The sequence below is a fragment of the Gymnoscopelus braueri genome, assembly GCF_963280865.1.
Source record: "Gymnoscopelus braueri genome assembly, chromosome: 16".
Lineage (NCBI taxonomy): Eukaryota > Metazoa > Chordata > Actinopteri > Myctophiformes > Myctophidae > Gymnoscopelus > Gymnoscopelus braueri.
The window spans coordinates 43,681,086-43,707,685 of NC_137616.1; the positions used below are offsets into that span (position 1 = coordinate 43,681,086).

A 26,600-nucleotide genomic window follows, 5' to 3' on the forward strand; every position below is an offset into this window, starting at 1 on the left:
TCGGAGTCCCCCAGGCCCCCTGCACCATATCGGTTTACCCAAAAATAGCCAATGTACAAGCTCACAACACAACAAGTTGGGAGTGTGTACTGTAGATCGGCTATTTTGGCAAAAACTTCCCCCCCAGAATAAGGACATTAAAGCGGCACTCTAACTTTTTTTTAATGAATAAAAGGTAATTTTGTCCAATCTGTATGGTAGAGTGTTAATGTTGATACAATATAACTTATACAATTGGGGTGGTTGTATTTAGTCTACCTATTGAGACATTTAGATTGTGTCAAAGGTCATGTCTCACCTAGACGCAGGATCTGACCCGAATTTTGACTTGAGGTAATTTATCCCCCGAGCCATCCAGCCGGGTCTATTAGACTCTCTGACACTGGCAGCAGCAGGGCTCACACTACTACTATCAGCGTTCACACTGGCAGCGGTAGGGCCAACAATGCTACTACCACCGTTCACACGGACACTGGCAGCGTCAAGGCTCACACTGCTGTGCTTCAGCAACGCACTGTGCAGCTGTGCCACTGCCCGCTCGTTAAGTGGGCACGTCAGCAGGCCGGGCACCGTCTCGTGGTAGAGCACGTTGACAAAGTCCTCGACGTTCCAGCTGTGGTCACTGCCCAGAGACCTGGTGATGTGTGGGTAGTCACCGTCGTGCGTGTGATGCATCACTACCAGGATGACAGGTGCTCCTCCTGAAGACAAGAGAGAGGAGTATAGGGGAGAAAAGTTTGATATAAAGTTAAATAAAATTACATTTAGTTTTAGTCATATTTTAGTCATCTGAAATGTTTTAGATTTTAGTCTAGTTGTATTTTAGTCAAGTAAATCTACAGCTGATTTCTACTTACCAAAAATAGTAGATCTACAAGCTTACAATGCGTCTGTGTCGTGTCGTGAGCTTGTAGATGGGCTATTTTCAGAGCATCATACCCACGCACAGCCAAGCATAAAATCTTGTCCACTAATCCACTAATGTCTTTGCCAAAAATTGGCTATTCTTCACAAATGTTCCCCCAAGAATGGGAATACGGTTAAAATGGTTAATAGGCTCTATGCACAGCAGCCATAATGGAAAGAAATTGGGCCTCTTCCTTACTACCTCATAGGTGTTACCGATGATACAAATTAAGGCTAATGTATGGAGTGTCTTTATCAACATATCTTCTTGTTTTCTCAATAGTTGATGTGTTTCACATTTAATTTGCCACTTGAATGCGTTACCCATAATGTTAACACAGCAGAGGGGAAACGGCAGAGAGACAAGTCTCATTTCAGTGACATCACTGTCTTTACGAGCACCGACGTTGAAGAGGGGAATTCTCGTCCCAATACCGACTGACTTTGCCCATGTCTATATTTTGAACATGTCATAGGCTTATATACATTTTCTACCAACCGCAGAGCTCTGACGGTACATGAAAGATGTAAACGTGTGGGTTTACCGCTGTTGTATTAACTTGCCTGAATGTAGTTTGGGAAATAACCTGAGTGACATATCCCGACATTTTCAACTACTTAGTGAATACTCCAGGTTAGTATTAATATACAAATAGTCTTGCAAGATGCTGTTTGGATAATTGTTCAAAATAAATAGCCTAAAAAAATGATACATGAGAGACAAACGTATCTGGGTATTGAAAACCTCAAGGGATTTGTCCGTGACGTATAGTATGCGAACACTTGATCCCCTGTGTCTTTGCTATATTGGGAGTGAGACCGAGTTTTATTGCACTTTGTGAGAGTCTGTCTGTCTGTCTTTTGACACACTGATGGAGTATATTATAGTATATTGTGGGTTGTATATTGAGATGGCAGATATGTCACATTAAAAGGACAAATCAAACATATGGGACAATTTATTAGAACACAAAATAAATCGCTACAGCCTGAGCCTCAGTAGTCAACCAGTGAAACCACGGTATTTTACGATGCCTCTCATATGGATTGCATCGACAGCTGCAATACATCGTTCTCCATGACCTCGAGTGGGTGCGCCGTCTCAATGGTGGGCGTGAATTTGTAGTCCGCCATGTGTCTCTATTCTGGTCAAACAGAGTCAGGATGCTGATATTGTGCATGTTGGCTCACTACAAACACTCTGCTACACCAGTGGGTCTCAAAGTGTGGTCCAGGGACCCTCATGGTTCATTGAGGGGGTTCCAAATAAAATGGCCCCTTACGGGTGTGTAACTCTAAGAGTGTACAAATGGACCCGTAAGCGGCACAAATGTGACACAAACATAGCCAATCCATGAAGCCAATGCACACACACACACACACACACACACACACACACACACACACACACACACACACACACACACACACACACACACACACACACACACACACACACACACACACACACACACACACACACACACACACACACACACGTTTCTTGATAATAAAAGAAAACTGAAAACAAAGCCTGCTATTACCTGGGACGTCTTTCATAGCTGCCTCAATGTCTGCCATGTTGCGTGATGAAACCGGACAGAAGACGACGACGACCTTCCCACTGGTGGTCTCCTCTAGGTGAAGCCCACCCACCTGCCTCACACGTTGCAACAGAGTGCGGTGACAGTCGAAGGTTTGACCTCTGACCATTGTTTGGATCCTCACTGTGCGTTGAGCTGCAACATTTAATGTAAAGGTTTGTAAAGGAAACATATTTGGAGGTACTACTATTACTGTACATTTCGTTGCTCCATGTTTTAACTTTTTGTATTTTTAGTAAATGAATGCCTACTTGATCATACTACAGCGTCACACAAAAGCATCAAAAGTAGCAGAACTACGAGCTTGTAGATCTGCTACTTTTGCCATTTTTGAATTTGAATCCTGAAAAGTAAGTACGTTTTGGACATATGAGGTTTCCACCCGACGATCTACATCTGTTTTGAAGTTTTCCAGTACACTGGGTAAAAATCATACAGATGTATTTATTTTTTATTGAAAATAAAAAAGTTGTGTGAAATTGACCTTACCTTGACCATGGTCATCAGTTCGGCCGTAGACCTGACGCTCGACCGGGGCACACCTTGGCTCAGAACCAAAAAATCCTGCAAAAAGACCACCACCACCACCTTCGGTTTTACCATTGCTACTACCACCGTACGCACTGGCACTGACAGCGGCAGGGCTTACACTGCTGTGCTTCAGCAACGCACTGTGCAGCTGTGCCACTGCCCGCTCGTTAAGTGGGCACGTCAGCAGGCCGGGCGCCGTCTCGTGGTAGAGCACGTTGACGAAGTCCTCCACGTTCCAGCTGTGGTCACTGCCCAGAGACCTGGTGATGTTTGGGTAGTCGCTGTCGTGTGTGTGATGCATCACTACCAGGATGACAGGTGCTCCTCCTGGAGACAAGAGAGAGGAGTATAGGGGGAAAAAGTTTGATATGAAGTATTTTAGTCATCTGAAATGTTTTAGATTTTAGTCTAGTTGTATTTTAGTCAACTAAATGTACAGATGATTTAATCGACTAAAATGTATTTTGGTGGGCCGTGACGCCGTCGTAATGTGTGACGTCTACTTAGCTGTGTGCCGGAAATAGCAGATCTACAAGCTTACGTCTGCGTCGCGTTGTGAGCTTGTAGATGGGCTATTTTCAGAGCACCATACCCATGCGCAGCGGATCTCTTGTCCACTAATATCTGTGCCAAAAATTGGCTATTTTTTGGCAAATGTTCCCCCCAGAATGGGAATACGGTTAAAATGGTTAATGGGCTCTAAGCACAGCAGCCACAATGGAAAGAAATTGGGCCTCTTCCTTACTTCCTCATAGGTGTTTAATTTTAAATTAATTTGGCTGTGTAGGAGGAGAATGCAGGAGTCAAACGCAGGAAATGAAGATTTGCACATCAACAGATGGTAAGTGAAGTGCAATAATTCCATAACTAATTGGATGGATTAAAAAACTAAACTGAAAACAAAGCCTGCTATTACCTGGGACGTCTTTCATAGCTGCCTCTATGTCTGTCATGTGGCGTGATGAAACCGGACAGAAGACGACGATGACCTTCCCACTGGTGGTCTCCTCTAGGTGAAGCCCACCCATCTGCTTTACGCGTTGCAACAGAGTGCGGTGACCGTCGAAGGTTTGACCACTGACTTTTGTTTGGATCCTCACTGTGTGTTGAGCTGCAACATTTAATGTAAATGGAAAACTGTTTAAGAAACATTTGGAGATACTAGTACTGTACATTTTGTTGATCCATGTTGATCCAACATTTTGTATTTTCGTAAATGAATGCCCTAATTGATCATACTACAGCGTCACACAAAAGCATCAAAAGTAGCAGAACTACGAGCTTGTAGATCTGCTACTTCTGCTATTTTCTTATTTGAATCCTGAAAAGTAAGACATATGAGGTTTCTACCTGACGATCTACATCCGTTTCAAGTTTTCCAGTACTATTACTAGTACTATTGCAAATTTCACGCGTTGTGTGAAATTGACCTTACCTTGACCATGGTCATCAGTTCGACCGCAGACCTGACGCTCAAACGGGGCACACCTTGGCTCAGAACCAAACATTCCTGCGAAAAGACCACCACCACCTTTGGTTTTACCAGTGCTACTACCACCATACGCACTGGCAGCGGCAGGGCTCACACTGCTGTGCTTCAGCAACGTGCTGTGCAGCTGTGCCACTGCCCGCTCGTTAAGCGGGCACGTCAGCAGGCCGGGCACCGTCTCGTGGTAGAGCACGTTGACGAAGTCCTCGACGTTCCAGCTGTGGTCACTGCCCAGAGACCTGGTGATGTGTGGGTAGTCGCTGTCGTGTGTGTGATGCATCACTACCAGGATGACAGGTGCTCCTCCTGAAGACAAGAGAGAGGAGTATAGGGAGCAAAGTTTGATATAAAGTTTGAGTAAAATTACATTTAGTTTTAGTCATATTTTAGTCCTCTGAAATGGTTTAGATTTTAGTCTAGTTGTATTTTAGTCAACTAAATCTACAGTTGATTTAGTCGACTGAAATTGATTTTGGCGGGCCGTGATGCCGTCATAATGTATTATTTCTACTGCCGAAAATAGCAGATCTACAAGCTTACAACGCGTCTGTGTTGCGTTGTAAGCTTGTAGATGGGCTATTTTCAGAGCATCATACCCACACGCAGCCAAGCATAAAATGACTTGTCTTAGTTCTACTGGATCTCTTGTCCACTAATATCTTTGCCAAAAATGGGCTATTTTTTTTTACAAATGTTCCCCCCAGAATGGGGTTACGGTACAAAAGATTGTAATAGGCTCTAATGCACAGCAGTCATAATGGAAAGAAATTGGGCCTCTTCCTTACTTCCTGATACTTGTTACCAATGGTACAAATTAAGGCTCTGTTCCATTCTGTGTGACACAAATCTTAGCCAATCCATGAAGCCAATGGGTTGGGTTAGCCAACCAGGGAAGCCCAGGACAGACATACACACACACGTTTCTTGACTCGCAAACATTCACTCAAGCAATATGTGAAAACGAGATTTTAAATTAACTCTGAATTTGGCTGTGTAGGAGGAGAATGCAGGAGTCAAACGCAGGAAATGAAGATTTGCACATCAAAAGATGCACATCAACAGATGGTAAGTGAAGTGCAATAATTCCATAATTGGATGGATTAAAAAACTAAACTGAAAACAAAGCCTGCTGTTACCTGGGACATCTTTCATAGCTGCCTCAATGTCTGTCATGTGGCGTGATGAAACCGGACAGAAGACGACGACGACCTTCCCACTGGTGGTCTCCTCTACGTGAAGCCCACCCGACTGCCTCACGCGTTGCAACAGAGTGCGGTGACAGTCGAAGGTTTGACCTCTGACCATGGTTTGGATCCTCACTGTGCGTTGAGCTGCAACATGTTTAAAGCGAAAATGTTTTACTCAACTTTTTGCTTCTGGGGGTCCCTGGAACAAAATCTTTTGAGATGCGGCTCCACGGCCACATACATTTATCGGTCCTTGATGTAAAAACGTTTGAGGACCACTGATAAAGCAACATATTTTTTTGCAGAAAACTGTTAAGCGCATGGTGCATTGTGATTGATTGATTGTACTTTATTTAGTAAGACATGGGAAAAACAGTACATGGAAGTACAGATTCACAATACAAGGTCCACTAAACTGGAAGACTCATTAAGCACTGAGCTTGTTTAAAATGAGATCCCCATGCACACAAATCATGATGACATATAAGAGACAGACAGATTATACACACACTACTATACAGAACGTCATACAATCAGCTTACTAGCTGCTTACTAGCAGTGAGCTTGTAGATGGGCTATATTTGGTGAAGAGACTTGGCAAATAGGGGAAAAGGCTGGGGGCCTAATATCATAGGCCTCTGGGGGACTTAAGTTTGTTACATGCACAGCTTTATGTAAATACATAAATAATAATGGAGCATCTAAATAAGTTACCCCCACCTCTCGTTGATAAAAAAATAAAAAGAATGGCATTGCTTTGATGAGCACTAGCTGCTTCCACTGGCCAACCTCTGTCACTATGGCTCTGGGTCCTTTGTTGTTTACAAACTACTGCTGTATCTGCTGCTATTTTATATACAACTCATTCAGGTCCTGACCTGGTAGGCAACTGGATGTCAGTGTCACTGACACAACCTGCCTCCTCCACACACACCACACACACACACACACACACACACACACAATATATATATATATATATATATATATATATATATATATATATATATATATATATATATATATATATATATATATAAAACAACCATCTCCCTTGTGAAGAGGACCAGGAAAATGATTGTGCTCCAAATGTCTATTTCTCAAATTTTAAACATGATATGCATACAGTAATGAATGCAAGGACTTAATACTATCATTTTGCAATTGGTTTTAAACCCAGCTCTACAAACACACACACACACACACACACACACAGACAGTAGTACTATACTTACTTCCCAGAGCATGCTCAGCTGCAGCTGCAGTGTTGTCTCTCAACAACACTGACATGTTTGTGAAAGATGTCACTCAAATGGAGAGAGTGACAGGTCGGTAAAATAATTTTAAAAGATAGTGTTTACTGTGTATGATCTCGTACCGATCGCCTTGGGAAAAAGAAACCGAAACTGAATGAATAAAACTCAAGTCCAAACCAGTGTTGCCAGATGTTGCGAGAGAAACAAGCAACTATGAAAACAAGCCCATGAGATTGATTGTCTGATTGCACTTTAGAAATAAGCCCCAAAAAAACAGAAACCCACAACTACAACTACAACTTAATCTATCATATAAATCTGTCTAAAACATGCGAGCTGGTTTCAAGGAGAAACACACGATCGACGTCTTTTGAAGCGGCGATCCATTAGAAACAGACGTCAGGTTGCGTTGGTGACAGAGATGTCATGTGTTCACTGTGATCAGTCATTCATTCAGTCACTTTACTGACACTCCGGCAGACCGTTGGTCTGTGAGACCGTCTGTAAACAACCACTAACTAGAGCACAGGGAGCCGTAGTGACAGGGTTCTGCCGGTAGATGGCAGCAGCGTTGTTCAATTGTTTCAACTTCAACTTTATTTGTATATGACAGGTGTGTGTATTACAGTGGTCAAGGTACTCAAATGTTTTACTCAAGTAAAAGTATCAATACTGCAATGTAGAAATACTCTGTTACAAGTAAAAGTCCGGAATTCAAAATGTACATGAGTAAAATACCTCACTTTACTACTGTAGAAAATATTCTAATGGATCGTTGGGGCCATACTATGTGGTATTTCATGTGTTGTTGTGTATGATATCACGGCACCTTTTCCATTGTTTGACTGCTGCTCGACTATTCTGAACATCACAGACTGCAGCTTATTGTGCTAACCCCATAAAGGTCTGCCTTGACAATAGTCACACCAGGGGCCACGTACAGCCCCCACTGGGCACGTCAGGGGCCCCCGGGGGCCACAGGCACACCGTTGCTCCAGTCCACACCTAACGTGCTACAAACAGGGGTCGACCATGAGAATAGTCACGTCAGGGGCCACGTCGGGGGACCCCGGCAGCCACAAGCACATACTATATGTATTCTGGATGCCTCACGGCTCTGATCAGACACTGTATATGTATTAATACTTTTTTAGTATTAGTAGAGCATATAGATTTAAAGAAGTACTTTTTCAGCGTATGCGTCTAAGTAGCCATGTCTGTCAACATTCACAAGCAAAGACTTACATCGCCAAATTAAAATACTAATTGAAAGCTAATGCACTTAATCTACTGGACATTGGTCAACCAAAAAAATAAACTCATCAAATGCAACTAAATCACCACTGCAGCGCCTCAGTGGCATTTTTTTTTTTCAAGTTAAAAGGCAATACATGATATAATGACTAATATAGTCATATAAAAGTAAGAAATTCATTTCGGTATAAAATGTCAAGACAAATAAATGAATAACTAAATAACTAAATATTTGCTAACCATTGTAGTCACCCTATATACATTTTACAAATCCTACAACCTTTTACATTTTGAGAATTATTCCAAGATTAGGAAACAAGGCAAAACATATTATAAATATGTGTCATAAGAGGTTTGCTCAAAGTTTCACATTGATTTATCCAAACTGAACAATGGCTTTGAAATGGCTCAGCAACATATGTCTGTGTTCACCTTCAAGGTAAGGTGAGGCCTTAGGTAATATCACAGGGATGCGGTAAAGTTATAACCGTAACCCTATAAAGGCATAATCAAAGCAATCAGCTATCATCATGATTATTTATGGAACTAACATCTTAAAAACAATACAAAAATAAAAGCTGCTGTAAATTAAACAATATTGGAAAACTAGAAAAGGGAAGAAATCATGCTCTGACAGTACAGTAGAGTAAATGAAAGACTAATCAGTGATATTGGTTTTGTGGTGGTCTTTAATCTTGAGCACAACACACAAGCCTATAACAAAACAGAAGTCAAAGTGATGTCTCCACCAATCTCCAACACGTTGATCTGCTGCAGGGTGGTGTGGCGATGCTTGTAGGTGTGTGCCTGATTCCCATTGACCACGATCCTGAAAGAGTCGGCCTCACAGCATAGGGTCAGCTAAAAGAGAGAGAGACCGTAGCAAATCTCAGTAATTCACTTGCAAATGTGCCAGAGTAAAGAAGGAGATTTATCATTGACTTTAATGCATTTTTAAAGTGCACACTGATTCTAAAAGTCTAGTTAAAAATAGTCACTGTGGAAGATATTGATGACTAAATTCACACTTCTATGGCTTTTTAACACACATTGTATCATGCATTATCTCGCATTGTCATGTGCTATATGATTATCTTGCTTTGTCATGTGCTATAGTATGTATCATCTTGCATCTTGATTGATTGATTAATTGAATACTTTATTAACAGTTTGCAAAAAGTACAGCGGTACAATAATACAATGCTGCTAAAAGGATAACACAAAAAGCCCTAAGGGCTTTGTTTCCATTGTCACTCCATCTTCATGTGTTGTACACTGTATCTGTGATATATAAGCTGTGACTGTACCGTAAATGGCTGCCCTCGTTGGAAGGGCATTCCTCCAGAGCGCTCCTCACTCCCCCACATGTTGCCGTGTTTGGTGTTACGCACCACGGCGTTCTCGTTGAAACGTGGGTTGAAATGCAGAGCGACGCCAGACTGAAAGCTAAGGTTCACACTGAACCTGCATGAGAAAGCACAAGGGAAAGTGTTAGTTAGTGTACAGCATCAATTTAGTACCCAGTATACATTTGTGTATTTGTTATTATGTGGAAAAGTTGTACTGAGTAATACATGACTCTCTTCTCAATTAACCACATGAACCCTAGTGTCCCTATTCTGGCGAGGTCATAGTAGAACATTCAGCAAAAATAGGCAAACATTCATCAAAAATAGCTGATCTACAAGCTCACAATGAGTTGCATTGCCATGTGCTGTAAGCTCGTAGACCGGGTATTTTTCAGTGAAGAGATAGAGGGGGGGAAAGGAGGCGACCAAGTACAGAGCCCTGGGGGACCCTGGTCCACAAAGTACAAAGGGTTAAGTGGTTAAATCATACTGAGTAATACATAGTATTCTCTATTCTATATAAAAGGTTATACTAAAATTGTATTGTTGATATTTTACTTTGATTGGGCAATGAGGAACATTGTTAAAACATCAACCTGCCTCAGAGACGGCATCTAAACCCTTAAATCATTATTACTCTACATACTTCCTCTTGTGTTATTTTGTGTTTCTCATCTTATCTTATTGCTGATCTTTCTCCTGATTGTTTAAACTGGGTCTCACGTAGAAGCATTCTTAACCACCTTAAACCCTGTACTCTGTTAACCCAAGTCCCTGAGGGCTCTACACGAGACACTAGTGACTGTTTTTCCTCTACACTAGGGGTCTTCAACAGGGGGTCCGAGACCCCTAGGGGGTCCTCAGAGTTACTACAGGGGGTCCCCCAAATCTTTGTGTGATACGATTTTTTTTTTTTTTACATTAACCACTTGAACCCTAGTATCCCTTTTCTGAGGAGAACTTTAGCCAAAAATAGCCGATCTACAAGCTCACAACGCCTCGCAGCGCGAGGCGTTGTGAGCTTGTAGATCGGCTATTTTTGGCAAAGAGTCATAGGTGTGTAGAGAAAAAAAGAGCAGCAAAAGTTTATCTGAAACACAATTTTACACAATATAGAGGGGGTCCCTGCTTCCTCTCTCTCTCAGCTAGGGGGTCCTTGGCCTGAAAACGTTGAAGACCCCTGCTCTACACTAAATTTATTCGCTGAAAATAGCCAATCTACAATCTCACAATGCATTTTCTGCAAAGGTTATCCCCAGAATACGGATGCTGGGATGTAAGCGGTCAAGTGTTACTTCTGCATGACTTTATTTTTTACAGACCACTTGGCAGCGGGATTAACCACTCCCTGGATAGAGATGGTCCGACCAGGATAAAGACCACCGTTGATGGCACTCTTGTAGGGAACCGCCTAAAAGATACAACAGTAAATTAGTGTTGACTGAAAGTAGATCGAATAATGATCCATATACATGCTCTACTATTTTCAATTAGATTTCTCAAAAAAGATGGGATCGGGCAAAGAAAAGGCTTGCCGCAAGCTGGTATAATATGACCAGCTTGTATATGAGCTTTATTGATTAGCCTACTGAGGGGAATCTGTCCTTTGGACGAACCCTCCACTGTCCCGACTCCTACATCGGAATTGTAAATGTAGTAATGGACACTAGGCAGCTAGATGTCATCTATACTGTATCCTCTTAAGGTCTACAATATCTACAATATGCATACAAAGGTTTGCATATTGAGGTTTGGCACGATTGCAATTGATTTTGTATGAATAATAAGGCACTCTAATGACAATTACGCAAGCTTTGGTCCCATAAGTCATGTGCCCGAGCAGACTTGAGAAATTGCGGACCTCCCACAAAATAGGCCGACAGAAATAGATTGATGAATGGAACAGATACAAGCATGAACTCTGCTCTGAAGCTGTTAAGAAATTGGTGCAGAGGAGAACGAAGCTTTCATATGGTTCAATGGTGGAGACAATACAAATATAACCAAATATGGAATAAAGAAAAACAATTATACCAACCAAAAAAGAACAGTTATAAAGACAATATAAAAAGGGATCATCATCTGTCAAGGAAATAGAATTGTCAGTGTAAAGTATATGACCAGCCTAAATGACTAACGGCTAAATCTATACAGGCTGACACTGCAGACTAGATGAAATACACATACATACCATGGCAGACATGATGTGGGTATGCTTATTGTCCCCCAAATAGTCTTCTGTTCACTTTCACACAGCTGATGGACAGGTTTCTACACTAGTAGTCTGACTTATAACTCCAGCCAGTGTACAATTATCTAGCCAGTCACACAAGCAGCAGGTTATAAACCTAGGAAAGGAAACACAAACAACAACAACAACAAATTACTGACATGAGATATACACACAAAACTGTAAAACATATCAGAAATAGATACATGCATTTATCGTGTAAACTGTAAACACTCTCAATTCTTACCGTCAGTCTCTCGGAGCTCGCAATGGAAAATGACGATCGCAGCAATAACACCCTGGTAACTAGTAACACTGATGCCTGCAGGACACTTTGTACTGTTTAGTGAGCATCCACTTTATTTATATAGGTTTGGTCAACCCATGTGGATGAAACCTTCTGTTGATTAATCATATGACGCAACTCAGGCCCAAGCACTGTTCTATAACAGTGGCTACTGTCCCTCAAGCTTCCTATCTGATCTAATCAATCAACTCTCTCAACACTCTCATGTTACATGTGCAAAGTCCCCTGATTTCAACACTGTAGGTCAGAGCTTAGAATTGCATTTATATTATACTTATTATGACTAAATATCCTGAAACATTCTGAAAATAAGATACAGAAAGGCGCTAGAAGGCCACACATGTGCAGGTAAAATATCAATACAAACGCCACTCATTACATCATAATAATAGATTATACTACAAGTAGTGTAGGTTTTGTTTCCTCGCAGTAGGAGGTACGTGTTTAGTGTTTACACAAGGTTCCATATCTATATGAGAGACATCATAAAGGGGGGGGGGGGGGGTACAAAGTAACTAATAACTAAAGTTTTCAAATAATTGTAGTGGAGTAAAAGTACAATATTTGCTTCTGAGATGTAGTGGAGTAGAAGTAAGACAATTGGAAATACTCCAGTAAAGTTTGTTTTGTACCAGCTCCCATCATTTGTAGTTTCCAGGAAAGGGAAGAAGAGCAGAAATAGAAAGAAAGAACAAAGGAAACAATTCAGATATTAAAATAGTATGAGTGCAGTGAAATTGTAATTGATATTCCAAATAATTATACATATCCACAAGTTTCCAAGGGCGTTGTGGGCATCACTTCCTGTCGATTTGATCCGGGATCAGGGATCAAATCGACAGGAAGTGATGCCCACAATGCCCTAGGAAACTTGTGGATAGAAGCAGATCAGATATGCTCTGAGGCAGTTAAATTAGCAGCAGATATAGCAGTGGTTTGTAAACAACAAAGGAACCAGAGCCATAGTGACAGAGGTTGGCCAGTGGAAGCAGCCAATGCCATTTATATCGACGAGAGGTGGGGGGTAACTTATGAAGATGCTCCTATTGTTATTTATTTATTTACATAATGTAAAGCTGTGCATGTACAGCATTAACAAACTTAAGTCCCCCAGAGGCCTATAATATTAGGCCCCCAGCTTTTTCCCCTATTTGCCAAGTCTCTTCACCAAATATAGCCTATCTACAAGCTCACAATGCACCATGTTGTGAGCTTGTAGATCTGCCATTCTTTGGCTAATGTTTACCCAAGAATAGGAACGCTGTGGTTGAAGTGGTTAATTTCAAATACACTTTGACGAGTGGTGTGGGTATCTTATTAGATTACAAGATTTATTGTCAGTGTTTATTCACATAAATGTGCATTTACAGCATTAATCAACAGTTTATCCTGTCCAACATAGTGTGGCACTTGTATCAATATCCATCAATGTCCAGAAACATGGACAAATCAACCTCTTACATGTTGTTTTCATTTAAGTTGTAAAACTGTCCTCCTGACATTCGTATGTATGTCCCTTGTTTATCTGAGTGCTAGTCAAATATACTGTACATTCATGAGAAAGTAATACAATGAAATTCTCAAAGAGCATTCCATGTCAGGTAGAATAGAAGATTTAACCACTTAAACCCTATACTTAGTTGACTGTATTTTGAATGGGCTTAAACTAAATATCTTTGCCAAAAATAAGACTATTTTTAGCAAATGTTTCCCCACAGAATGGGGATACGGCTTCAAGTGGTTAATTATGGCCTAATCCACTGGCTGATTTCAAGGTAAAAAAAAAAAGTGAATTTATTTCCTGTCAAGCTGAAACTCAATGTTGTCTCTACCACATCTTCTTTTTTGCTGTTGCCACTTTCTTTTTGCTGTCAGTATTGTCCATGCAAACAAAAACAAAAAGGCCTTTGATATTGCATGGTGAAATTTCATTTTTTGTCCTTCTACTGCTGAAAAGCATGTAGTTTCAGATCCACAGTTTCTGCAGACACTTTGAGTTGCAAAAAAACACGATGTGTTCAATCAAAACACAGCACAACAAGGGGAAACGTTAGAATACAACACCAGCCACCGTCTAGATTAAAGAAACATCAATTAACAGCATCTGATAGCACTGCCTGTAAATTAACTCTTAACAAGATGGGTGAGTGAACAAATTCACACACTCACACAGGTGTTTCTAATTAGAAAAGGCAGGTCTAGCCCCATTGCAATCTACAAATGCTGATCATACAGTCAAATCCTTCAATCACTTGTAGTTACTGTGGTTAACTACTCAAACCTTATATAGTCCATTGATCGGAGTCCCCCAGGCCCCCTACACCATATCGGTTTGCCCGAAAATAGCCAATGTACAAGCTCACAACACAACGAGTTTGTACTGTAGATCTGCTATTTTGGCAAAAACTTCGCCCCCAGAATAAGGACATTAAAGCATTAAAACTTTTTTTTAATGAATACAATGTAATTCGGTCCAATCAATGTTCATATAATATAACTTATACAACTGGGGTGGTTGTATTTTGTCTCCCTGTTCGTCTATTGAGACATTTAGATCGTGTCAAAGGTCATGTCTTACCTAGACACAGGATCTGACAAGAATTGTGACCTGATGGTCAAGATAAAATGTATTCCCTGAGCAAGCAGGCAGGCTCTATTAGCTCAATGGTAAAACATTCAGCACTTGCGCAGGAAACCGGGTTCAAATCCAGGGTAGAAGAGGTAAGTTACATAGTGCAGCTTTAAGTGTAGGGTTAAAAACTGTAGGGTTAAAAACTAAAACTAAAAAATAAACTGAAAGAAACGAACTCCTATCGTTTACCAACATTCCCAGAACCACCACCACCACCTTTGGTTTTACCAGTGCTACTACCACCGTGCACACTGGCAGCGGTACGGCTCACACCGCTACTAGCACTGTACATACTGGCACTGGCAACGGTATGGCTCAAACCGCTAGTACCACCGTGCACACTGGCAGCGGTACGGCTCACACCGCTACTAGCACTGTACATACTGGCAGCGGTAGGGCTCACAAAGCGACTACCAGCGTACACACTGGCAGATGCAGGGCTCACACTGCTGTGCTTCAGCAACGCGCTGTGCAGCTGTGCCACTGCCTGCTCGTTAAGTGGGCACGTCAGCAGGCCGGGCATCTCGTGGTAGAGCACGTTGACAAAGTCCTCGACGTTCCAGCTGTTGTGGTCACTGCCCAGAGACCTGGTGATGTTTGGGTAGTCGCTGTCGCGTGTGTGATGCATCACTACCAGGATGACAGGTCTTCCTCCTGAAGACAAGAGAGAGGAGTATAGGGGAGAAAAGTTTGATGTAAAGTTTGAATGAAATTACATTTAGTTTCAATCATATTTTTGTCATCTGAAATGTTTTAGATTTTAGTCTAGTTGTATTTTAGTCAACTAAATCTAAATTATTTCACCGAACTTCCGGTTCCAGTTTTGGCTCCCATGCCATGTCCCTAGGCTGACTGTACCTTCTTTCCTATAAACCTTGATAGGTGTTACCAATGATACAAATTAAGGCTCTGTTCCATTCTGGTCAGACAGAGTCAGGGTGCTGATATTGTTGCATGTTGGCTCACTGGAAACACTCTGCTACACCAGTGGTTCTCAAAGTGTGGTCCAGGTACCCCCATAGTTCCTTGAGGGGGTTCCAACTGGTCCCTTACGGGTGTGTAACTCTAAGAGTGTACGAATGGAACTAAATGGACCAGTAAGCGGCATAAATGTGACACAAACTTAGCCAATCCATGAAGTTAATGGGTTGGGTTAGTGCAATAATTCCATAATTGGATGGATTAAAAAACTAAACTGAAAACAAAGCCTGCTGTTACCTGGGACGTCTTTCATAGCTGCCTCTATGTCTGTCATGTGGCGTGATGAATTCGGACAGAAGACGACGATGACCTTCCCACTGGTGGTCTCCTCTACATGAAGCCCACCCACCTGCCTCACGCGTTGCAGCACAGTGCGGTGACAGTCGAATGTTTGACCTCTGACCATGGTTTGGATCCTCACTGTGCGTTGAGCTGCAACATTTAATATAAATGGAAAAACAGTTTAGAAAACATATTTGGAGATACTACTGTATATTTTGTTGATCAATGTTTTAACTTTTTGTATTTTTTGGTAAATGAATGCCCTACTTGATCATACTACAGTGTCACACAAAAGCATCAAAAGTAGCAGAACTACGAGCTTATAGATCTGCTACTTTTGCTATTTTTGAATTTGAATCCTGAAAATTAACAGTTTTGGACATTTTTGGACAGGTTTCTAGCAGACGTTCTACATCTGTTTCAAGTTTTCCAGTACACTGGGTAAAAATCATACAGATTTTTTTTTTTTTTTATTGCAAATTTCATGTTGTGTGAAATTGACCTTACCTTGACCATGGTCATCAGTTTGGCCACAGACCTGACGCTCGACCGGGGCACACGTTGGCTCAGAAACAGAAGTTCCTGCGAAAAGACCACCACCACCACCTTTGTTTTTACCAGTGCTACTACCACTGTACGCACTGACACTGGCAGTGCTCACACCACTACTACCACCACCGTTCACACGGACACTGGCAGCAGTAGGGCCAACACTGCTAATACCACTGTACAAACTGGCAGCAGTAGGGCCAACACTGCTGTGCTTCAGCAACGCGCTGTGCAGCTGTGCCACTGCCTGCTCGTTAAGTGGGCACGTCAGCAGGCCGGGCGTCTCGTGGTAGAGCACGTTGACGAAGTCCTCGACGTTCCAGCTGTTGTGGTCACTGCCCAGAGACCTGGTGATGTTTGGGTAGTCGCTGTCACGTGTGTGATGCATCACTACCAGGATGACAGGTGATCCTCCTGAAGACAAGAGAGAGGTAGCAAGTTTGATATAGTAAGTATTTTAGTCATCTGAAATGTTTTAGATGTTAGTCTAGTTGTATTTTACTAGTTGTATTAGTCAATTAAAAAACTAAACTGAAAACAAAGGCTAATATTACCTGGGACGTCTTTCATAGCTGCCTCTATGTCTGTCATGTGGCGTGATGAAACCGGACAGAAGACGACGATGACCTTCCCACTGGTGGTCTCCTCTAGGTGAAGCCCACCCACCTGCCTCACACGTTGCAACAGAGTGTGGTGACAGTCGAAGGTTTGACCTCTGACCATTGTTTGGATCCTCACTGTGTGTTGAGCTGCAACATTTAATGTAAATGGAAAACAGTTTAGGAAACATTTGGAGGTACTAATACTGTACATTGTGTTGCTCCATGTTTTTTTTTTGTTTTTTTTGTAAATGAATGCCCTACTTGATCATACTACAGCGTCACACAAAAGCATCAAAAGTAGCAGAACTACGAGCTTATAGATCTGCTACTTTTGCCATTTTTGAATTTGAATCCTGAAAAGTAACATATGAGGTTTCCACCCGACGATCTATATCTGTTTCAAGTTTTCCAGTACACTGGGTAAAAATAATACATACAGAGATATTTATTTTTTATTGCAAATTTCACGTTGTGTGAAATTGACCTTACCTTGACCATGGTCATCAGTTCGGCCATTGAAGTGACGTTCGACCGGGGCACACCTTGGCTCAGAACCAGAAATTCCTGCTGAAACACCACCACCACCACCTTTGGTTTTACCAGTGCTACTACCACCGTACGCACTGGCAGCGGTAGGGCTCACACTGCTACTACCACTGTACAAACTGGCAGCGGTAGGGCTCACACTGCTGTGCTTCAGCAACGCGCTGTGCAGCTGTGCCACTGCCTGCTCGTTAAGTGGGCACGTCAGCAGGCCGGGCACCGTCTCGTGGTAGAGCACGTTGACGAAGTCCTCGACGTTCCAGCTGTGGTCACTTCCCAGAGACCTGGTGGTGTGTGGGTAGTCACCGTCGTGTGTGTGATGCATCACTACCAGGATGACAGGTGATCCTCCTGAAGACAAGAGAGAGGAGTATAGGGGAGCAAAGTTTGATATAAAGTTTGAGTTAAATTACATTTAGTTTTAGCCATATTTAATCATCTGAAATTGTTTAGATTTTCGTCTAGTTGTATCAAAGTCAACTAAATCTACAGTTGAGTTGGTCGACTAAAATGTATTTTGGTGGGCCGTGATGCTGTCGTAATGTGTGATTTCTACTTAGCTGTGTGCCGAAAACAGCAGATCTACAAGCTTACAACGCGTCTATGTTACGTTGTGAGCTTGTAGAAGGTCTATATTCAGAGCATCATACCCACGCGCAGCCAAGCATAAAATGACTCTCTTGTCCACTAGTCCAATAATATATTTGCCAAACATTGGCTATTTTTGACAAATGTTCCCCCAAGAACGGGAATACGGTTCAAATGGTTAATATGCTCTAATGCACAGCAGCCATAATGGAAAGAAATTGGGCCTCTTCCTTACTTCCTCATAGGTGTTACCAATGATACAAATTAAGGCTCTGTTCCATTCTGGTCAAACAGAGTCTGGCTGCTGATATTGTTGCATGTTGGCTCACTGGAAACACTGCTACACAAGTGGGTTTCAAAGTGTGGTCCAGGGCTCCCCCATGGTTCCTTAAGGGGGTTCCAAATGGACCCGTAAGCGGCACAAATGTTACACAAATCTTAGCCAATCCAAGAAGCCAATGGGTTGGGTTAGCCAATCAGGGAAGCCCGGGAGAGACACACCGACACAGGTTTCTTGACTCGCATACATTCACTCAAGCAATATGTGATAACAAGGTGTTAAATTAACTCTGAATTTGGCTGTGTAGGAGGAGAATGCAGGAGTCAAACGCACAGGAAATGAAGATTTGCACATCAAAAGATGCACATCAACAGATGGTAAGTGAAGTGCAATAATTCCATAATTGGATGGATTAAAAAACGGTATTGAAAACAAAGCCTGCTATTACCTGGGACGTCTTTCATAGCTGCCGCTATGTCTGTCATGTTGCGTGATGAAACCGGACAGAAGACGACAATGACCTTCCCACTGGTGGTCTCCTCTACTTGAAGCCCACCCACCTGCCTCACGCGTTGCAACACAGTGCGGTGACAGTCGAAGGTTTTACCTCTGACAATTGTTTGGATCCTCACTGTGCGTTGAGCTGCAACATTTCATGTAAATGGAACACTGTTTAGTACATATGAGGTTTCCACCCGACAGAGTTGATCTACATCTGTTTCAAGTTTATAACCGATTTTAGGTAAAAATCATACATACAGATGTATTTATTTTTTAGTGCAAATTTCACGTTGTGTGAAATTGACCTTACCTTGATCATGGTCATCAGTTCGGCCGTAGACCTGGCTCTCGACCGGGGCAAAACTTGGCTCAAGATCAGCACTCGAACTTGCGGGTCGAGCTGATAAAAATAATGTAACATTTGTTTCCCTAAATGAGAGAATTGTAGCTTGGAATCCAGACTGATTTGCTTCGTTCAGCCGGCTTTTTTTCCCCAATTTATTTGCAAGGGGTGGTCTTGGACACCCAGGCGCCGAGGATTCTTATTGGTCTGTGATTGCGAGGCGGGACCAGAGCCTTCCAATGAAATGGTCTGTGGGCAGGGCAGATCGGAGCCTTCATAAGTAAAATCAAAACACTTAACTTCTTACTGTGATTTGTTGAGCACTATCCAAGCCTACATAACAGGTGATATAAGGAAACAAAGAGTTGTTCAGGAGACGGCCACACTGAGAAGCTAAGTGAGGGAATAAATAAAAATCAGCTGAACGGAGCGAACCAGTCTGGATTCCAGGCTAAGGTGAAAAGTCCTCCTGTCTCAAATATAAAGGCAAATTACATTCAATACCATTAAAATATCGACCTCACTTAATGATGCAAACCTTTCTCTTGCTTTTTGGTGTATTCCTCAAACAGGTCAATGTGCGCTTCGAGGAAGGCATGGAGGTTTTCCACTTTGGTTTTCATGTCCCTCAATATGAACAGGTAGTCACTCAGAGCTCCATTGTTAGTGAGGGCCGCTGGAGAGGAGCAGAGAGAGAGAGAGACTGAAAACTAAAAACGCACAACATGGCAGGAAGAGAACGAATTTCAGCACAGCCAGATAACTCATGAATAGATTGAAAACATTCTATTCATAAAATATAAATACACGTGTGAACGTAATATTTGATCTTGGCATTCATGGCTCTGCTAACCGTATACATTACTCCCTGCTCAGCACATTAGAAAGCAATCATTCAAGAGGCAGGGAGAGAAATATATACATACAGTGGTGTAGAGTAACTAGGTACATTTATTTAAGTACTGTACTTAAGTACACTTTTGAGGAATTTCTACTTTATTGGAGTATTTCCCATTTTCAATACTTTTACTTCCACTCCACTACATATCAGAGGCAAATATTGTACTTTTACTCCACTACAATTATTTCACAGCTTTAGTTACTAGTTACTTTGTAGATTTAGATTATTATCACAAAACATACATTAGCCACTTTAGCCCTATATAGATTTTGGCCATTTGAAAATAGCCGATCTACAAGCCCACAATGCGTCGCGATGCGACGCATTGTGAGCTTGTAGATCTGCTATTTTCAAAATATTTTTTTACATGTGAAAACTTGAAATGGGACATTCTGCAGAATGGGTACTTTTACTTTTGGTACTTTAAGTACATTTTGATACCAATACTTTAGTACTTTTACTCAAGTAAAATTTGAATACCTTCCTTTTAATTGTAACAGTATTTCTACACTGCAGTATCGATACTTTTACAAACCCTTTTACAAAAGGGAAAACAGAACTCTTATAGGGAAAGCAGAACCCATTTCTGGTGCTGCCGGGATCAAACAGACACATACAATCTTCAGTGACAAGAGGAACAACAGTGTGTAAAATAGGACACCAAATTTGTCACATACTGTAAATGATTAACCCATTAAGACCTGAGGCCAATTCTACAAATGTCTTATAAATCCTAACAGTTTTCTCCAAAAACGTATCTGTTGCTATATCAGTGGTTCTCAAACTTTTTCATGTCAAGGAAGGATCGACAAATATATTTGTCCGTGGACACGCATCTCCAAAGATTTTGTTCCAGGGACCCTCAGAAGCAAAGATTTGAGTAAAACATGTTCAGTCATCACATATACAGTACATCATCAACCACATGGTGGTGCATGATGGGCATGTAAACCTCTTGAATCTGCCTGAGCTAGCTCGCAAGCCACACGCATCATTTACAGAAACCACAAAGCAAACAAAAAAAGGGAGATGAATATTGAGAGAGTTTGAGATTAAGAGAGAAAGTACAAGGGGGGAAAATACGGCACAATTCATGATCTCTGCTCTTAGTCTATGAATGTGAAAACTGGAAATAGCTGTTTAATGAAAAATGTATTAGACATTATTACCTTTAACACGATCATCTAGGATGAAATCCAACAGCTCCTTTAAGACAGCATTTATTGGTTTCTGCAATAGAATACAAAACAGAACATGCGCATAAATATACAGTATACCAAGTGGGCAACTTTGATGATGGAGAGGGGCCACTATATTTCCATACTCACTCCAGAGGGTCACGTTGCATATGTTGGGCAGACACCTTTTTTAACTTTTTTCGTAAATGAATGCTTTACTTCGCCATTCTATGTCACACAAAAGTAGCAAAAATAGCCGATCTACAAGCTCAAAACGCGTCGCAGTTTTGAGCTCGTAGATCTGCTATTTTTGCTATTTTTGAATTGGAATCCTGATATTTCTTTTTGCTATTTTTGAACTGGAATCCTGAAAAGTAACCTTTTTATTGAATTTCAAATGCATTTAGTTATATTTATGTTATTTATTTTACTTAAATACAAATACATTGGACATAAAAAAGACAATACAATTTTAATACTAGTCATTAAGCTACTAATATAGACTGAAGTAATTAAAACGGGTCATGTTTGCATGTTTGGAATTGTAACAGCTGAAATCAATAATATATCAGTATTCCGATATTAACCTGCGGGCCGCATTAAGTGAAGGTGGGGGCCGCATGTGGCCCCCGCGCCGCCAGTTGCCCATGCATGCAGTATACACACACAGATTGCATTGCACGCACGGCACAAAAGACACTCTACACCTAACATCTTTGTGGTTCTGCTATATTTGCTGAATGTTTCCCCCAGAATAGAGTTCATGTGGTTATTGTTATTCTTTTTTATGAACATATAATTTAAGCCAACAAAGTTTCACAGGAAATATGTAAAGTGACTGGAAAAGAAGGAGGGTACAGGATTTCATCAGCGTATTTTCGTACTTTATAACACTGTATAACTTACTCTGGCCTGAGCACAGCGGAGAGAGAATGTTATTACTGGACACCACTGCTGTATCGGATTTGTTCAGCGCTTATACGTCTTGCATCTCACTGTGTGTGTGTGTGTGTGTGTGTGTGTGTGTGTGTGTGTGTGTGTGTGTGTGTGTGTGCGTGTGTGTGTGTGTGTGTGTGTGTGTGTGTGTGTTGACTGTGTTCCACTCACATGACTATTTGCTCCTGATTGGCGACGTGAGTGATGATCAATAGGGGGATGTTCAGGCTGGGGACAGGCATCATGGCTTTGGCCAATCGGGGCTCTTGCAGAAGGAGGACAGTTGAGCTTTGGAACGACATAAACCACGACAGTTATGAAAAGGAAAATGTCAGCACTCAGCAGTACTAATCTATAGTATACTATACAGTACTTTAGACAGTAAGCTAAACATTGAAAAACATAATATGTTGTTATGGTCCTTTTAGGATACATTCAAGGGTGAAATTAATATTGTACCATATTGGCCATCATGGCCATCATGGACAATCCCTCCCACCCCCTACATGACACTGTGAAAGGGCAGAAAGGCTCCTTTAGCAACAGACTGAAACACCTAAGTTGCAAGAAGGAGCGCTATAGGAGATCTTTTCTGCCTACAGCAATAAGACTGTACAAGTAACAACTCCACATCTGGTTGGCTTGATCAGGCTGATCAGGTTGTTTAGGATGAGGGATGTGGGATGCAAGCCATCGGACTCTTTAGTAGTGTTTAGTCTGTCAATTGTAAATTTTTAATATTGTAGGTTGACTATGCTCAGATGCCTATTTTAGATGTTTTCTATAACTATAATGTGTTTTTATTGATGTCTCTATGAGAGTTGCTGTAACACCTTTAATTTCCCCTCGGGGATGAATAAAGTACCTACCTACCTAGCCTGCTGCAACCCTCCTGATTTCGTGTATAAAGGGGCGTGTGTATAGAGCCGGCGAGAGACGGCGCCTGATCCCATTGGTTCACCGATCTGTCCGTCAACCCCCGCCCCGTTAACACAACATTACGAGCGACGCCCACTGCACTCTGGTTGGTTGGGAAATGAAACACTTCCTCATACCCAGTACAGGCTATAGTTGGGCCAGGCTTTTATTTTTTAGCAAAACTAAGCAATAAAAGCCTGGAGATCGAGGCTACTACCTACCTACCTAATGGATTCACGTACCAAATATAAAACACTAGAAATACATAGTTTAGAAGTCTGTTTTGGACCCCTCTTTTATATAAATAGCAGCCTCTGCGATTTGAAACCGCAGTAGTTCTCATTGATATTTCAATAATTTTATAAGTCTGTAACTCTGAGAGTGTATACATGGAACCAAATGGAACCTTACAGGTCTTTCGGGTCCATTTGGTTCCATTTGTAAACTCTCAGAGTTATGGCGGGGGTCCTTGAAATTACAAAGTCTGAGAACCACTTATATTATTTTTCCATTATTTGTTCAGCCGTAGGCTGCTGGTCACCAAAGCCAGTGGTTCTCAACCAGTGGTCCGGGGACCACCAGTGGTCCTTGGGGGGGTACCAGGGGGTCCCCAGCTAAATTAGTTAACATAGCATTACAATCATTTTAACCATTAGCTTTGGCTATTCAAAAATAGCAGATATACAAGCTCATAGCGCGGCACCGAGTGCCGCTATTTTTGAAAAATCTTGAAAATGTGTGCATATCTTTGAATGTATATTTTTTTTAAAGAAAACATTTTTAGCTAAAATCTTTGCTTCTGGGGGTCCCTGGCATTAAACACTTTCAGATGGGGTCCACGGCCAAATGTATATCAATTTAGGGGTCCTTGGCATGAAAAGGGATGAAAACCACTGATCATGGACACAGGGAGGTGACAGCTACCTGTATGAGGTCACTGATGTTCTTCCTCAGTCTGAGACGCGCTTTTTCAGGAAACAACTCGTTCAGATCCTGTCTGTTCAGCGACTGGATGTCAGTGTCACTGACAAAACCTGCCCCTACACACACAAACACAATGTAAAACAACCATTTATCTTGTGAGGAGGACCCATAGAGTTAAAAGAGGACCAGGCAAATTATTGTCATCACAACTTGTCTATTTCTCAAATTCTGTAGGGAAATCTGGCAGTGGCACACACACACACACACACACACACACACACACACACACACACACACACACACACACACACACACACACACACACACACACACACACACACACACACACACACACACAGTAGTTGATCAGTCATTTCTCAGTCAGTACTAGCTGTAGAATACAACCCTCGTAGACGTACTTATGATTCTGACGTTTTCAATCTACGAGAGTTGTAGGGTTCACTTCCCATAGTGACCTGGACTTTCTGCACTATGCCCCGTAGACACTCCAAACATTGTACAAAATGAAAATAAAGGGTCTACGGGGTAGTAGTGTAATGTAATAATCCATGTCTTTCAATAAAGAAGTGTTTTAATGCCGTCTGTGGCCGATTCTGTCGGAAGTTCCCAATGGGCGGTAGTGACGGGAAGTGAGGGGGCGCATCCGGTGAAACCCGGAATTACACTAAATGTAAGCAGGAAGTAAACGAGGGTGAAAAAATGGCGTTCGGCCACAGACGGCATTAAAACACTTCTTTATTGAAAGATATGGATTATTACATTACACTACTACCCCGTAGACCCAGTTAACATTTGGGGCTCGGCGGTAAGCGCCTTTATTTTCATTTTGTACAATGTTTGGAGTGTCTACGGGGCATAGTGCAGAAAGTCCAGGTCACTATGGGAAGTGCACCCTACAACTCTCGTAGATTGAAAACGTCAGAATCATAAATACGTCTACGAGGGTTGTATACTACAGCTATAGTTGATCAGTCATTTCTCAGTCAGTACTATACTTACTTCCCAGAACAGCTGCTGCATCCGGCGAGATCTCTCTGATTGCTCTCAACAACACTGACATGTTTGTGACAGATGTCACTCAAATGGAGAGGGTGACAGCTAGGTAAAATAATGTGTGTGTTTTGTTGATCAGATGATCACGCATCGGCTTTGTAGGAAAAAGAAACCGAAACTGAACGAATCACTCAGGATCCAAACCAGTGTTGCCATGTTTTGCGAGAGAAACAAGCAATCATGTCTATGAAAACAAGCCCAAAAGATTGATTGATTGAATACTTTATTAGACAGAAATGCAAACAGCACGATGTATTGTACAGTCACACATTTGGGCTAAAAGAATGACATTAAAAAGTCCTGGGGACTAGACTAAACGGCTATTTGAAAATAGCAGATCTACAAGCTGTGTCGCGATGCAACGAGTTGTGAGCTTGTAGATCTGCTATTATCAAAAGAAGAACTTTTTAAAACATTTTAACAACACAAGTCCCTGGCATTAAATATTTTCATATTGGGGTCCGTGGACAAATACATATTCATTTGGGGGTCCTTGACTTGAAAATGTTTAAGAAACACTGGTTTAAACAACTTTAGAAACAAGCCCAAATAAAGCAACTACACTTTAGAAACAAACAAGGCGAAAAACCCGCCGCAGCTAACCCAATATTTACAAGCAACGTTATCCCAAAGTCGCTTATAATAAGCGGACATGGCAACACTGGTCCAAACATCCCAAGTCATGAACCTATCTATGCCCCGTGGCACGACGGTGTCGCGCGTGGAAAAGAGCAGACCTACAAGCTCACAAGGCGTCGCGTCCGCTACGCCTTGTGAGCTTGTAGGCCTGCTATTTTCTTCACGGAAGAGATATTATGTCCCGCCCCTTTAGTAACATGATTTCATTCATTTTACAGCTACTACTAGGAATAATATTAATATTAATATTAATATTAATAATGTCAATAATATTAATAATAATAATAATAATAATATTAATAATATTAATATTAATGATAATAATAATAATAATAATAATGATGATGATTATGATGATGATGATAGTAATAATGATAAAATAATAACAAAAACTATTATTATAATAATGATAATTATAATAATGATGATAACAATAATAATAATAATAATAATAATGATGATGATGATGATGACGACGATGATGTTGATGATGACGGTGATGATGATGATGAGGTTGATGATGATATAATAATATTATTGATAATAATAATAATGATTATAGTAATAATAATAATACTTATACTATTAATAATAATAATAATAATAATAATAATAA

General features: G+C 41.3%; 2 protein-coding genes across 7 annotated transcripts; both read right to left on the bottom strand.

The window, feature by feature from the left end:
• Window positions 1–70: 70 nt before the first annotated feature.
• LOC308103146 (uncharacterized protein) lies at window positions 71–25,434 on the bottom strand. Of its 6 annotated transcripts, none has more exons than XM_080453025.1 (17): window positions 25,292–25,434; window positions 24,272–24,387; window positions 22,601–22,717; window positions 21,485–21,545; window positions 19,953–20,090; window positions 19,382–19,471; window positions 19,019–19,213; window positions 17,649–18,053; window positions 17,112–17,306; window positions 16,740–16,971; window positions 16,516–16,640; window positions 5,667–5,861; window positions 4,477–4,836; window positions 3,958–4,152; window positions 3,000–3,368; window positions 2,451–2,645; window positions 71–701 (listed from the first exon to the last, which is right to left on the bottom strand). In XM_080453025.1, exons 1-17 carry the CDS (start codon window positions 25,350–25,352, stop codon window positions 295–297), a joined length of 3,456 nt encoding a protein of 1,151 aa, XP_080309151.1. In that variant the 5' UTR covers window positions 25,353–25,434; the 3' UTR covers window positions 71–294. The 6 variants fall into 6 exon arrangements, with proteins under 6 accessions (XP_080309151.1, XP_080309150.1, XP_080309152.1 ...); XM_080453024.1 differs by lacking the exon at window positions 5,667–5,861 and adding an exon at window positions 15,964–16,158; XM_080453026.1 differs by lacking the exons at window positions 5,667–5,861; window positions 16,516–16,640 and having other exon boundaries at window positions 4,477–4,649.
• Window positions 7,932–11,877, bottom strand: LOC308103870 (galectin-5-like; the record flags this gene model as incomplete). Its single annotated transcript, XM_080454076.1, has 5 exons — window positions 11,768–11,877; window positions 10,899–10,987; window positions 9,535–9,691; window positions 8,949–9,088; window positions 7,932–7,986 (listed from the first exon to the last, which is right to left on the bottom strand). The coding sequence occupies exons 1-5, from the start codon at window positions 11,777–11,779 to the stop codon at window positions 7,932–7,934; spliced, it is 453 nt and encodes a 150-aa protein (XP_080310202.1). The 5' UTR covers window positions 11,780–11,877.
• Window positions 25,435–26,600: the final 1,166 nt, after the last annotated feature.